Below are 15,163 nucleotides of genomic sequence, written 5' to 3'. Positions count from 1 at the left end.
TCACATCATGGAGTGGATGGGTAGCCACAGAAGTCTGCTGGTGAGGGAAGAGAAATACAAGATCCTACACACCTAGCACATGCAAAGAATTATACTGTGCCTAGGAAAAAGAATGGACACATTCACTTCAAGTGCACCAGACAGCACAACATGAAAACACCTCAACAGGGAATTTACCACCTATCCTACCAGGTAACAGGTGCCGGGGGAGGAATAGCAATGTGTTTGTCTAGCACACAGCTCAGTCAGATCACTTTGAAAGCAAGAATTTGCAGAATTTATTCCAGTCTCAAGTTTAGTTCTAACTCCATTTGAGTTGCCCAAGTATTTCTTAAAGACTTGGATGCCCTAGAGCAGGGGTTTCCAACCGGAGGTAGTATACCCCTGGGGGTACTCTGGAAGGCTCCAGAGCGTATGCAGCAGTGGCACAGAGAAGCCAGCCGCACTTCTGTTTTAGCTGCTGTGGGGGAGGGGGGAGTATCTTCCCACTTGCTGACCAGCTGCCAGGGGACCCTCCCCTCCACTCAACTGGCCACCGGGGACTTCCTGCTTCAACTGGCAGCTGTTGTGGCTGCCAGGGGTACCCCGACCAAAAAAGGTTGAAAACCCCTGCCCTAGAGCAAACCCTATTGCAAGTGGGAGCGCATGCATTTTGTTGAAGGCATTCCCTTCAAATCAAAGCAGACAGAAGACCTTGTGTCTACTAGGGCTCTGCAAAATTTCGCCAGCTGTTTTGTTTCAACTCATTTTGAGCTCAAAACAGCTAAATCAAAACGAAACGAAGGGCTTTGAAACAGCCTCGAAACAAAACGAGTGCAGTCAAAATGTTTAGAAATGTTTCGAGTTCCAAAGCAGCCCAGCTCAGTTCCTTTCCCCAGCCCAATCGAAACAGCAAAACCGTTTCAACAAAACGGAACGGTGTTTTCAAAATGAAACAAAACTTGAAGTGAAACTGTTCCGTGGAAATGGATGTCGAAGCAGAAGGCTGCCAATTCGCACAGCCCTAACGTCTACCCCTTTGCCATAGCATTGGATCCATGCTGGTCTAACAGCTACATTAGCCCAGCCCCATTATGCTCTTGCCTTTGCAGCAGTCATGGATTTAAACAGCACAGCAACACTGCTCTGCTCGTTTTTTAAGTCACCTATAACAAGTCCACAAAAGGCACAGAGAAACCACCACCACCATGGCGCCTGGCTACACTACCTCTTCCTTAACCCAATGCTCAGGAATGTATCCTTTTGCATCTCTAAATTAATGATGGTGGATGCCAGGGAGAGTATGACAGGGGTAAGATCACTCTAGATGCATCCTGTTTGCATGCTCTCCTTCTAAAGCAGGGGTGGACAATCTGCAGCATGGGTGCCACAAGTGACCTAGGGAGTCTTTGTACTTGGCCCATAGCAGACTGGAGTGAGGCCAGGCACCATAGTTGCAGACAGGGCAGAGAACAGAAAGCTGAGCAGCAGATCAAGTAGAGAAAGGGATCAGTGACATCTGTGAGGGTGCAGGGCTAAATTTGTGGAATGCTTGTTAAAAGAGGTTGGCCCCCACTTCTCTAAAGCATCTGCTATTGCCACTATTAAATGAGATATTGGACTAGGGGGACCATTAGTGTAACCTCATAAGTCACTGCTTATGTTCTTAAAGACTCACACAAATGCATCCCCCCACCCAGAGCAGAGAAGCAGACACACAGCAGCTTTAGGATGGTACAATATGGCAACTTGTTTTGGAAAGTGTCCCTCAGGAAAATGTCACCCAAAGCACACATAACAGAGCAGAAGTAATTGTTCAGATGCCATTGTGGGCAAAGACCCAACACCATCCTTCAGCGGGTTGCCATGGCAGTCTTTGCCTCAGCAGCCTCTTGCACACAGTGCTCCAAAAGTAGGCAACTGAAAGATGGGCAGACTCCTCTGCTCATTACCCACAGATAACTCCATTTAGGTCACCTTGGTGCTCCAAAGCCACATGCACTGTCTACTGCCCCCCACTCCTCCCCCCACCCCCAGCCAATCGGCTCTGGGGCCCACTGTATTACGTGCAGGCACTATAAAAGGGACCCAAGTGATGTCCTTTCAAAGACTGCTCCTATCTTTAGATCCTAGAGGGAAATAAAGAAAAGTTATTGCAACTAAAAGCCACCCCCCACCTCTCCCCAGCAATTAAAACTTATTCAACCTCCTTGATGCCTCAACTTACATGTACCACGTAAGCTGTTAAGTCATAAAGATGCCCAAATCAATAGTGACCTTTTTTTGTAGCACCTAGAAGCGTGATAGCATAGCCCCTCTTCCTCATCACTGAGGCTTAGATACTTGAGCAGACCAGAACCATTCTAAGCAGGAGACAAACAAGAGACCCCGTGCACCAGACAGGATGAGCATTGTTAGCTGCATGCAATTAAGACCTTGCACAAACATGCTGCTTAGAATGGATGTGATATATCAAAGGCATGCAGGTTGGCTAGCATGGATTTACTATGCTGCTAAAGCCTGCAGCAGGGCAGTTCCATAGCCGGGATTAGGTCTCAGGCAGATACCACGCTAAGTTCATCAGACGAGTTTCCTGTTTGGTTTGAAGTGGCCGTACAAGTCACATGTTACAAATTCAGTAGGTTATCTTCCTTACCACGGAGGATATTTTCTCGTCTCAGGGGTAAGAGCCCTAGCCTTCCAAATCAGGGTCATGACTCTGAATTTCACTGTAGTCCTTTCCAGGCCTACTTTCCTATGATTCTACAGACAAAAAATTACCTAGGCTGGTTGAGTCAGGGAAGCTTCTGCTTTAAATCTCACCATAGTCCCTTTCAGTCACATTTCCCACGATCATGCAGAGCAGCATAAGCGAATCAGGGTGTTAAGTCATTAAGGAGCAGGCTTCTCCTTCCCACCACACATGCACTAAACACCTGTTACACAATAAGTGAAATCCATGTTGCCATACAATGCTGCACGTGTACGTGAGGTGATTCCAAAGTAAATAGTGCATCCAACCCATTCTCTAAAGCTGCCAATTTTCAGAATACAAAATTCTTGAACTGAAAGGCACTGGCCGACGTCATTGCACAGCCACTGGCGGGAATATTTGAACGCTCATGGCGCACGGGCCAAGTCCCGGAGGACTGGAAAAGGGCCAATGTGGTCCCCATTTTCAAGAAGGGGAGGAAGAAGGACCCGGGCAACTATAGGCCAGTCAGTCTCACCTCCATCCTTGGCAGTCTTTGGAAAAATTATCAAGGCTCACATTTGCGAGAGCCCGGCAGGACAAATTATGCTGAGGGGAAACAGTCATGGGTTCATAGCAGGCAGATCATGCCTGACTAATCTAGTCTCTTTTTATGACCAGGTTACGAAACGCCTGGATGCAGGAGTAGGGGTTGACGTTGTTTACTTAGACTTCAGGAAGGCCTTCGATACGGTATCCCACCCCATACTGGTGAACAAGTTAAGAGGCTGTGACTTGGATGACTACACAGTCCGATGGGTGGCAAATTGGCTAGAGGGTCGCACCCAAAGAGTCGTGGTGGATGGGTCAGTCTCGACCTGGAAGGGTGTGGGCAGTGGGGTCCCGCAGGGCTCAGTCCTTGGACCGATACTCTTTAATGTCTTCATCAGCGACTTGGACGAGGGAGTCAAATGTACTCTGTCCAAGTTTGCAGATGACACAAAGCTATGGGGAGAAGTGGACACGCCGGAGGGCAGGGAACAGCTGCAAGCAGACCTGGATAGGTTGGACAAGTGGGCAGAAAACAACAGAATGCAGTTCAACAAGGAGAAGTACAAAGTGCTGCACCTAGGGAGGAAAAATGTCCAGCGTACCTACTGCCTAGGAAATGACCTGCTAGGTGGCACGGAAGTGGAAAGGGATCTTGGAGTCCTAGTGGACTCCAAGATGAACATGAGTCGGCAGTGTGACAAAGCCATCAGAAAAGCTAAATGGCACTTTATCATGCATCAGCAGATGAATGACGAATAGATCCAAAGAGGTGATACTTCCCCTCTATCGGGTGCTGTTCAGACCGCAGTTGGAGTACTGCGTGCAATCCTGGGCACTGCACTTCAAGAGGGATGCGGATAACCTGGATGTCGGGGTTGGTGCCAAACCCCTCTGAGCGGCTACTCCGCTACCAGCAGTTAGTTAATTTTCTCGGCTGTCAGGTCAAGCGGGCTCGGTGGAGTGGAATGATTAGGTACTGAGGCATGTTGGTTACGAAAACTGTTTACTCACACCGTCCAAGGGCACGATGTAGGAAGAAGGCTTGATTAGTTGCTTTCAATCCACGGTAAGAGAGAGAAAGAACGAGAGAGACGAGACGAGGCGCTCCGTGGACGAATCTACGAGCCGGCAGAGGATGGGGTACGTCGGGAAGGTCGCCCACCCGTCTCTCACTAAATTTGGTGCGCGGCGGGGGAGGGATCTTTTCCTTCTTTCTGTGACATGGGCACTTGTCTAATTAGGCTCTGACGTGCCCCCTTGCCCATGGCACAGTAGGGGTGAGACATCTCCTGCCTGTTAGAGTTCGTCCACGTTGCTAAGCTCGTCGTCGTTGAGGGTTTCTGTTGGCAAGCGGGTATATACAAAAGCAGATAGTGTTATAACCTTTCCTTAACATATTGGACAAAACAACAAATTACTCCTACACCAATGCAAATAGCAAAAAGGGGTATTAATAAAGTAATTGGCGGTGTTAAAAGATACGTAATACAAGAAGAAGCGTCCCACCCAAAATAATTACACAGGTTGGAGAGCCATCCATTTCCAATTCCAACGATACGGTTTGTATCTGCCGCTATTTTTCAAAGTGCGGCAATATGTTGCTCGAGGGGGCCTGTGTTGGAGGTCTCGGGTCCTGCTGAATTCGTCGGGGTAATCACCGCACACGACAGGAATAGTGTAAGTAACACGATTCTGGCTGTTATATGGGTCTTCATCATAGCGGTGGGAGTCGACGCGGTATCACCTCTCGGCCGGGTCCTATGTTACGACACTGCTCGCCTTAAACCTGCAAAACAAAACAAAACAAAACCAAAAGCCGCACTTGGGTTCGCTAAGATAAGTTAGTGTGGATGACTGCACGGCGGGTTAACCAGTTATGGTGAGCTAAGATTGGCGACTGTCTGTCGTTTTCTTCTAAATACACAGAATAGGTATTAGGATATAGTTTGGGTTTGCAGACTAATCCTTTGTGTACCCATAGGTGAGATTGGCGGGGGTATGGAACGGTGACCCAGACTGGTTCGCCTGAGGAGAACTTCGGCCTCCACGGTTGGGGTTTTCGAGACGCAGACTCGCTCCATAGAGTTTTGTCTTTATTAAGTGAGATGAGGACGTTGTGATTGAACCTTGTCCAATTTTTGTAGCTTCCTCCTCCCCGTAGCCGTAGTTGTTCTTAGTACATTCCAATGCGCCTTTCCACTATACCGCTGGATTGGGGATGATAAGGGAGGTGAAGATGCCAGGCGACATTATGAAGATGGGTGAACTTGTCGAGAGCGGTGGAGCTGAACAGGGGGACCCCCGTCTGACTGGATTTCCTTGGGAGTCTGCCAGGTGGCAAAGGCGGTGGTCAATGCTGTTATGACAGCGGTGGCGTTGCTTTTCCGTAGGGGAATGACTTGTAATTGCCGCGTACCAAGGTCAACGATGGCTAATCCCTTGTTCGGCAGTTTTGCTCCAGGCAGGGGTCCCAGGAGGTCTACTTGCCAGACCTTCTCGGCTGGGAAATTCTTTGCATCAAGAGCCCCGACCTGGTGTTTCGTGCGGTGGCATTTTTCTTTGGTGCATGCCTCACAGGCTTGGGCCACTCATTCCAGTCAGCTCTTATTCCATAGGGCATGGGGTCTGTCATGGCCGATCGCCAGCAAGCGTGGCTAGCCCGTGGTCCGGGGTGTCCCCAATTTTCATGGAGCCAAGCAAGGAATGGGTCCGCCTCGGGTTTTGTTTCAGGTTGCTTAATGGCTAGAACAACGTCATTCCGAAGGGGATCTTCTAAAAGCTTGTCAATGGTTTCATGCACAGGATCTGTGTCAGTTTTGGGCGACCTGGTGTGTTTCACTAGCGGGAGCGTGGTGAAGTCGGACAGCATGTTCCAAATTTCTTGCCAGTCCTCTAGGTTTTCCGCCGCCGTTGCTGTACCGGTGATAATTTGGTAAATGTATAGGGAGTCGATTGCTGTGACGGGAGTGGGGAGCGTTCCGTCGTGATGTTGAGGGCAGTGTTGGATGACGGCTTTGAAGCCTAGTAGCTCGTTTCTTTGAGCTGAGGGGTACCCAGGGAACATTTGTGCATCACGGCAGGCTTTGCAGTAGAACCTGTAGCCCCCACCGTTTCGGCTAGTGCCGTCCGATGCCATCCAAGCTGGATCCGTGGCTCCATAGAGTGTGGGTGTGGGGCTTTCCTGGGTATCGGGAGTAGGTGGCGTGTTTTCGCTTTTCCAGCAACACCAGTGGTAATGGTGGTTAATCACCAGCTCACTCCAGGTGGCAGGCTCCCCGTGGAATTGTGGGTCGACCTTTTCAGCCCTTAGCAGGGGCAGGACAGTGGCGGCGGGCGCTCGGAGCGTTCCGTGTCCGCAGGATACTAGTTCTATTAGTTGCCCCACTAGTAGAATTTTTCCCACGGTTCCGTATCGAAACTGGGCTGCCTGTAAGGTTTTGTGGGAGGTGTAAATTATTTCACCGCAGGGGTTGTGCGTGGTGGCCCAGACATGACTGGCGGTGAATTCTAGAGTAACTGTTATGGAATTGGCGAGGTTAATTGCGTGGAGTGGCGTGGTTTTGATGGCGATTAGGAGGCGGCGGAGATCCTTTTTTTCCTTCTCGGTCCACGGGGCGGACTTTTGAAACTTGTTGTGAGTTTGCCGTTCAAGCTTAGCAAGTATCGGGAGGTGGTCCGGAGTGATGTGGTGTCGGTACCAGTTAAGGTATCCCAAGAGCCACTGGAGTTCTTTCTTTTCTGTCGGTAGGGGTCCCCCTAGTGGGCTGATGTCCAGGGCCTTGTGGGTGGCACCGGACCTGGTTGCACCGATGAACGATGTGCCTAAAAACTGGATGGTCTCTGTTGCTTGTGACTTTTTTAGGTTGACGGTCCACCCCTTGCTATGTAGGTGGTTAACTAGGCGATTGGTAATTTCGGTGACCTGCTGCTGGTTACGTCCCATAATGGTTATATCGTCGACGTAGTTCCAGATTTTTAACTCTTCTTCCAGCAGGAGGGCATGAGAGATGCTGAAAGTTTTTAATGTGTGGTTCATGGCGGCTGTAGCTAAGGCTGGAGCATTGCGGTATCCCTGTGGGCAAACTGTCCACTTGTACATCATGCCTTCAACGGACATGTTTAGGACCCCTTCTGTATCAAGGATCGGGATGGCGTAGAATATATTCTTAAGGTCGATGGTCGCTCTGTACCACTTGCCTTTTTGGTACTGGGCCATCTCGGATAGGCATTGTGGCAACGTGGAGGTATTGGGCTGCACGAGCGGTTGGCATCGCTTGTTGGCCTCCCGGTAATCGACTACCAACCGGACCTTGTCGGGCCTTCCGGGTTTGCTAATTCCCCACCCTGGGGACAGATGGGTACTGGCAGTTATAGGTTTGATGCATCCCTGTTGCTCGAGCCGTCGTAGTAGGTTGACAAGGGCCTTCTGTAAGGGGCTCTTGGTTGGGATTCGCTTGTAACGCCAGGTGGACGTGTTGCGGAGCGTGGGCCTGTGCCAGTCAATTTCCGGGACGGCGATCGGGAGGGCTTGTAACACTTGTTCTTTTAGCTCTAGGGCTTTGATTCCGGGGATTCCCAGGAGGTTGATGCCCCCCAGTACTGCCTCTAGAGCTTGCCGGTGGCCTTGGATTGCAAACTTAACTTTTGTTGTGACTGCAACAGCATTGAGTCCTTGAACCTTAATTGCTTTCATGGTTTTTAAGTGAGATGTTGTCGGAGTGATTATGTTAACCTGGGCTCCGGTGTCAAGGAGGAAGAACACTCTTTGCTGATTGCTTGGGTTGGTGGGGTCATAGACGGTGAGTTCGGCGTAGAGGCAGAGGTCGGTGGGGTCGGGGTTAGGCTGGCCACCGGTGTGGCCGGTGGCCACTACTGGTTTTTTTGCTTGTCGTTAAATTTGAAACCTAGTTCACTCGCTAGATGTCGCTGGCCCTCGTCCCCCAAAACGCACAATTGCTGCTTCGTAAGTTTGGAGTGGTTTAAGAGGAACCCGAACATGGCTCTCTCTTCGGGTGTTCTTTGCGTTATCGGCCATAGCTCCCATCGAAGGTCGGGTTCGTAGCGCCTTAGCTTTGGGGTCTCGATTGGATACGCGGTGAGGTGGCCCGTTGAATCGGTTGCGGTCTCCGTTGTTGACTTCATGAGGCTTTGTAGTCATGGAAGTTGGCTCAGCAGGTTTCCAGCTCGCTGACCCGCTATCGGGTTGAGGAGAAGTCGGAGCGTTATGGCATTTCCTCCCCCGTAAACTTCCACACAGGCCTCTACGGCATCCAGAGTCGCTGGAACGGCTCCAGGGTTCCTTAGGTGACGGTGGGCCCACCCTCCATTGCATTGGGCTTGCGTCAGTCCCAGCTGATGTGTCCTTGGGCTCCACGAGGCATGTGACACCCCAATTATGGCCAGCAACTTGTAGCTCCGCCCAGGTGCGAGTGCGGTACGTGGTGGTGGTACGCGTCACGCCTTGCGCGTCAGTTACTTGCTTGACTAAAGCTATAGGATGAACGGCTGCTGGGGGCGTCAGCGCGCCTGACGGGAGGGCTGGGTATAACTTCCCTCCTTCGTAAGGGGGAGGGTCTATGGCTGACGTCACTTCGGGAGGCAGGGCCATGGGTGGTGGCACAGCTGCCCATCTCCCCTGGGGAATTTCCGCACGATCTTTTTCGCCAGCGCCATTTTCGGGCGGTGGCTCAGGGTTTTCCTTTCCACCTTCCTCCATGGCCACCTTGGTAGCCATGAATAGCTGAGCCTCTAAGTTCGCGTTTTCCCGCAGCAGACTTGTTACCGTGCGGAACAGTACATTCATCATTACTCCCTTATCCCACTTAGGGCCCTTCCATTTTGTTGGGGTACGACCCTCCGTTTATAACTTTTCACGGAGCTCGCTGAGTAACTCATGGCCCCATGATCCGGGTGTCAGGATCAGGCAGTTAAACCAGTCGGGCGGTGTCGGTGCCCCTCCTTCCTGCAGATATTTTATACAGCGGGCGTACTCTTGGGCGGGGGTCAGATTCACGGCCCCTTTGTACTTCACCCCGGTTAGGGACAGTGTCTGAATTTCGTCTGGGGGCCTATATCGAACCTCTTTACTGCCCATAACACACCCAAACGCCCCGGGACGCAAGCTCGCCTTCCATTCCCTCGTGACCCCCTCTTCCCCTGGTATTGAAAAGTAGCCGCTGCACTCTCCACCCATCTCGGCCGCCTGGTGATAGGCGAGGTATGCCCAAAGTTCATCCGCGTTGGTTACGCAGCGCTCCCCATTTCGCCAGGGGCAGAGCTTAATCAACTCCATTTCCACGTTGTCGCCCTTGGATCCTGTTCGTGACACCATGTCGGGGTTGGTGCCAAACCCCTCTGAGCGGCTACTCCACTACCAGCAGTTAGTTCATTTTCTCGGCCATCAGGTCAAGCGGGCTCGGTGGAGTGGAATGATTAGGTACTGAGGCGTGTTGGTTACAAAAATTGTTTACTTACTTACACCATCCAAGGGCACGATGTAGGAAGAAGGCCTGCTTAGTTGCTTTCAATACACAGTGAGAGAGAGAAAGAATGACAGAGACGAGACGAGGCGCTCTGTGGACGAATCTAAGAGCCGGCAGGGGGTGGGGTACGTTGGGAAGGTCGGTGACAGGGAGTCGTTGGTGGGTGATCAGTCCGCCAAGTTTCCTCTGCCATGTTGCAGAGTTCTCCGACAAGGGCGGAAGCTGCACCGACATTTATTTGAAAAGAGCGCCAATGGTAGATTGCCAACTAGGTGTTTATTTTGGAAAGAGCCAATGGTAGATTGCTAACCAGTGCCTGCCTTGTGGGCTCCTGGCCAGCCACAATGCGCCCACCCGTCTCTCACTAAATTTGGCACACGGTGGGGGAGGGATCTTTTCCTTCTTTCTGTGACATGGGCACTTGTCTAATTAGGCTTTGACACTGGAGAGGGTCCAGAGAAGGGCCACTCATATGGTTAAGGGCTTACAGGCCAAGCCCTACGAGGAGAGACTAGAGAACCTGGACCTCTTCAGCCTCCGCAAGAGAAGGTTGAGAGGTGACCTTGTGGCTGCCTATAAATTCATCACAGGGCCACAGAAGGGAATTGGTGAGGTTTTATTTACCAAGGCGCCCCTGGGGGTTACAAGAAATAATGGCCACAAACTAGCAGAGAGCAGATTTAGACTGGACATTAGGAAGAGCTTCTTCACAGTTACAGTGGCCAAGGTCTGGAACGGGCTCCCAAGGGAGGTGGTGCTCTCTCCTACCCTGGGGGTCTTCAAGAGGAGGTTGAATATGCATCTAGCTGGGGTCATCTAGACCCAGCACTCTTTCCTGCCTATGCAGATGGTCAGACTCGATGATCTATTGAGGTCCCTTCCGAACCTAATATCTATGAATGTTAACTGTACCATGACTCTGCTGCATTACTGATTAAAAAAAACAAAAACTCTAGGGGTATAGGCGATATCTTTTATTTATTACTGATTAGAAGAACCCAGAGATCTCATTTTAGGTTAAAAATCAAGTTTGAGCATTCCAAATACGTGCTCACCCCCTAGTGGAGAAAGTGTGGTGCCACATTAAACAAGTTCTTAAAATACTTTGCAGGCAGCCAGGCTGAAAGTACTCACACCCTCAAGGCACTGCTTTTCATTAGAAAGAACCCCCATTTGCCTCAAGCATATTATGTCCATATATAAAGATCAGAAGTGCATGTGGTGTATCAATTTGGTCTGTGGGACCTGTGGTGCTGAAGGCTTTCACTCAGCTCATGCTCCTTGTACGGCAGACATTAAAAAAAAATTACAGGAGAGAAGTCAGATCCAAGAGTTGAATTTTATTCATGTGGTTCAAGGCATTTAGGCAAATTGCTTCCTATAGGAAAAGAGACTGCATCCAGTGATAGTCAAAATGAAGTGTAGTTACAGTAGCCTCACCATAATACCAGGAGATCTTCCAGTCCAAGTCATCTAGAAACAAATAACCAGGACACTCAACCACCAGCACACCATTCAAAAGGCTTCTCACCTACAGGTCAGAGCAGTGCAGAGTGCACTGTGAGCAATGAAGCAAACTGCATAAGTACCAGTTAATGGCACACTTACAAGTTATCAATTGCTGCTTTGATTAAACTGATGCAGATTTCATACCGTAGGCATTACACACATCTGCTATGCAGTATCCTTGTGAGACAAGGACATAGGATTCAGAAGTGGCACACGCTCTCTGGACAAGCACAAATGCAACATATTTCACTGGAGAGGAAGTTTTGATGAGCTGTTGGCCAGCTTGACAGAAGAGCCCCAGGACTGCAAGCAAGTAGTCCCCATGCCAAGATGGTCCATTAAATTTAGTACTCTGCAAACAAAGGCAGCCTTAGCAACTGACAGGCTGCCCATCACAGTGGAGCGTGCCTGGCTCAAGATGGTCTGGTCCTCAACGGAGTGTAGAGATGAGACTGAACTCAGACAATTTTGCAAAGGTAAAAACACAACAACTTCTTACTTTACACAAAGACAGCAACTTCCGGACAATGTTGATCAGATGAGTTATTCAGCATCAAAGTTAGAAAAAGCAATTAAAAATGTAAAAGGTTAACAAAGTCTTTGCATGTCCTTTATTCATACTATAATTTGACAAGCTACTAACTAGAGGGAGACTGGCGGTCTCAGCAAAATAACTTCCTTTTTCAAGTCCTTCCCTCTTCCTTGCTGCTGTGTGTGCATACTGGTTTGTTATTTTGAAGCTGAGTTACTGAGAAATCAGTATGTGCCTATACTTTAATTAAATATTTACTTTAACTTACAAGAGAGACTTACTTGCTGTAGCTTTTAGTTTTACAAGAACAGGCACTGAACTAACTCTTTTGTAAAAAACTATATCATACTTTCCCTTCTAAGCAGCGTACAGTATCTTGCCTGGAACCTTTCAACGATTATTTTAGACTTGTAACCTCAAGTCGGAAGTGAAGATTTACAGATTACAAGGAATTCTACTACTTCATGCTCCAAGTCTTCCTTTTTACCAAAGGTCTAAAGAGACTGCATAAAACATCGGTTTTATATTGTACTTTAATAGTTACTGGTGTGTTGTAAAATATAGATGACTCTCCAGTGCTACTTGTACCTATTTTTGACATGTGCTTTGTTGCACAAGCAAGCAGAATGAATGCAGGTTGGTTTGTACAGAGAAGAGCAGCATTTACTAGAACAAATAAAGAAGTCTGCAAAAGCATGGAAAGACCTTCAGAGTAGATTAATGCCCAGCAGTATGCATGTGAAATTTTCACTAACTGCAGTCTAAGACTATTATTCTAACATTAAAATTTTCCTAGAGAAAGTAGACCATCACAATCTTGTATCTCAGCATTTTTCTTAAATACAGCTGAATTAAAGTTACCCAGGAGATAACCTACATTAAAAAGCCACTTTCTGATCAACAGGGTTTTAATCTTCACACAATGGAGCCCCTGAACAAGAAAGCATGGAAAGTGTTACAGGCTATTCACAGGACATTTAAGAATTATTTATTGGGACAATCTATTTTGCTCCGTTGCCTTTTCAGGTATACTAATGAAATAATCACTTCTGTTGCAAGTTCCAGGTTACATTATGATTGGCAAGAGGATGGAGCAGGGCAAATCATACATACCACAGGCTTTGAGGTGTCACTACTTCTAAAGCTTCATGAGTCACTATTTTTCCCACTTATAAGCAAAGCAAAACATGTTGTTATAGTACTGTTAACATACGAATGCAGCTCACCTTTTTATCTAGAAGGATCAGTGGTCCACAACAATCATACGCTATCTATTACTGCTACATTTTATTAGAAGAGAACCACCACTTTATTAACATGTACCAGGCCAATTGCTCTAAAGAGGATGCCTGAATTATGAAAGGTCCCCAAACCCTGTTTTACTCAATGGAAAGAGACAGTTCTCTGCAGCTACAGCTCAAGCAACACAAGGCTTGTGTCAGTAGAGACTATAGGCAACAGGGTCAGACTGACAGACTAGATTAAATTAAGAAATACAGTTTGCTTCCCGATACTGGGATGCTCTTTGGTTCTAATTACCGCCCTCAAGACGAATCAAATGCCTACAGGCAACTAAGTCTTAAAAACCAGCTGAGGTTTCCCCAGAGAAATGCCTACATGCCTAATTGTTGGCACCTCTGTGGGCTCCGGTGTCTGAGAGTTTTAATAGCAAGTTTGCCAGCTCCACTGACACCTGGTAATTTGTCACATCACTCCTGCAAACATGCTGCCCTCCTAGGTCTCCTTGATCGTTCCACTGTCGGGTTGAAGTTGCATCAAGTGAGACAACACTGAGGTGGGGTGGGGTGGGATGGGATCGGAGCTGGAGCTTTCCACAACTATGAACAGCCAGACTGGAAATGCAGGAGACACAAATACAGGATAGTCCTTTCTGCTGGTCATTTGCAGCGATGACTGTTTTACTTTAACATCTACCCAGGATTCAGGGAAGGCTTGAACTGTGGCTACAAGCCTGCGAGTGGGCTTTTGAAGATGTTCTTTGTACAGATTTTGGGGGCCGAGGGACAAACACTCTCTCAGAACCAGGCCCTCAAAGAAGAGCATTTGAGAAACAAGACCCCCATTACCGCTTCGCTTTCCTAGCCATCTCCTTCAGCACAGGATTCTCCCGTTTAGAATAATACCCCCCCGCCCCCCCCCCCACACACTACCCATTACCTACACCAGGGGTCGGCAATGCTTTTGGGCAGAGTGCCCAACGCACCGGCAACTTCAACTTGTAAGATGCTGGCACGTTAGGGGCGGATGGCGAGGCAGCCTGAGGGGCCCAATCCTTGTTATTGCCATGTAGCCCCAGCCCCTTCCCCATCATCCACCCAGAGGTGCGCGGCCAAGAAAAATGCCTTCGAGTGCCACACTGCCTACCCCTACCCTACACCTTAGTGTGGACTAAGCTAACCTCCCTAATCAAGCCCACGTGAAGCACATGCCCCCCATGATCTCTTTCAAGTGATGATTCACCACTTCCATAAACCAAGCCACTAAAACTGGGTCTTGAGAAAACATCCCTGTGATTCTAGACCCCAACCCTCGAGGCAAGGATCATGCTTTTGGCTACGTATTGTATAGTTTTATTACTTACTGGTGCCAAGGTCGGTCTGGCTATTACACCAGATAGGGAAAGAAAGGATAAGAGGCGCGGCGAGCGGGCAGAGACGAACCTAGACAGGGAAGAGGAGACAAGGAGAGTTTGTGGCGCCCGGACGCCGCGAGGAGCCACCCCCCGGGGGGAGGGCAGTGCGGGGAGAGGGGGGCAGTGTAGGCAGCATCATACATGACCACCGCGGCCTCTGCCGTGCTCACACCTGCTGCTGCCCGCGGCCCGCCCGGAGCCGCCTGGGTTGCTGTGGGGCGCGGGGGGCGCTGGCTGGTACGAGGCGGCGCCGGCGCGCGGCCACACAGCAGCGCCCGCCCAGGCCCAGGACTCGGATAACCCCCGCCCTCCGCCCTGGGCCCGGAGCCGGGACTCACCTGGGGCCGGCATGGACCGCACGGCCGCTAGTGGCGGGAAACGGAAACGGAAACCGCCTGGCAAGACAACGCCCCGGAAGTAACAATATTGCAACTGGAAGAAATAGGGAGAACCATAGAGAAAGACACGCCGGCGGCTAGAGCGTCGCCGTGGCCTCCACGTCGTCAAGGACGACCCCGCCCCCGCGCCTTAAAGGGCCAGCGGCGCCCGGTTGCCATGGAAACGCCATCGCTGCGCATTGGAGCTATTGAGCTATAACGTCACTGTGGAAATTGTCCACGCCATGCAACCGCTGCAGCCGCCGCCCCGCTGCCCAGTTCCCAGCCAAAGTCCTTAAAGCAAAAGCGAGATGGTGCGGGTGCCCCAGCAGGCAGGACAAGGGCAGGGACAGGGACGCGCGTCCTCGGGCTCACGACCCAACTGGG

The 15,163-nt window shown here is 49.8% G+C and overlaps 1 protein-coding gene across 8 annotated transcripts in view; it reads right to left on the bottom strand.

Annotated features, from left to right (window-relative positions):
• The window catches only part of SEC14L1 (SEC14 like lipid binding 1), a 106,075-nt gene extending 91,175 nt beyond the window's left edge, over positions 1–14,900 (bottom strand). For 2 of the 8 annotated variants that reach the window (XM_059732168.1, XM_059732167.1), the window contains exons 1-2: positions 14,738–14,830; positions 14,349–14,427 (exon numbers count right to left, since the gene is read on the bottom strand). Coding sequence is in view for 6 of the 8 variants with exons in the window: in XM_059732166.1 (XP_059588149.1) it covers positions 5,703–7,916 (2,214 nt within the window). In the remaining 2 variants the exon portion in view is untranslated. Of the gene's footprint in view, positions 1–5,015; positions 11,237–12,859; positions 13,600–14,348; positions 14,428–14,737 lie in introns of those variants that run through there. The other 6 variants (XM_059732166.1, XM_059732164.1, XM_059732165.1 and 3 more) reach the window with 6 other exon arrangements.
• Positions 14,901–15,163: the final 263 nt, after the last annotated feature.

This window comes from Alligator mississippiensis, chromosome 8 (genome assembly GCF_030867095.1).
Source record: "Alligator mississippiensis isolate rAllMis1 chromosome 8, rAllMis1, whole genome shotgun sequence".
Lineage (NCBI taxonomy): Eukaryota > Metazoa > Chordata > Crocodylia > Alligatoridae > Alligator > Alligator mississippiensis.
The sequence above is the reverse complement of the archived record's forward strand: the minus strand, read 5'-3'. Positions and strand labels throughout refer to the sequence as shown.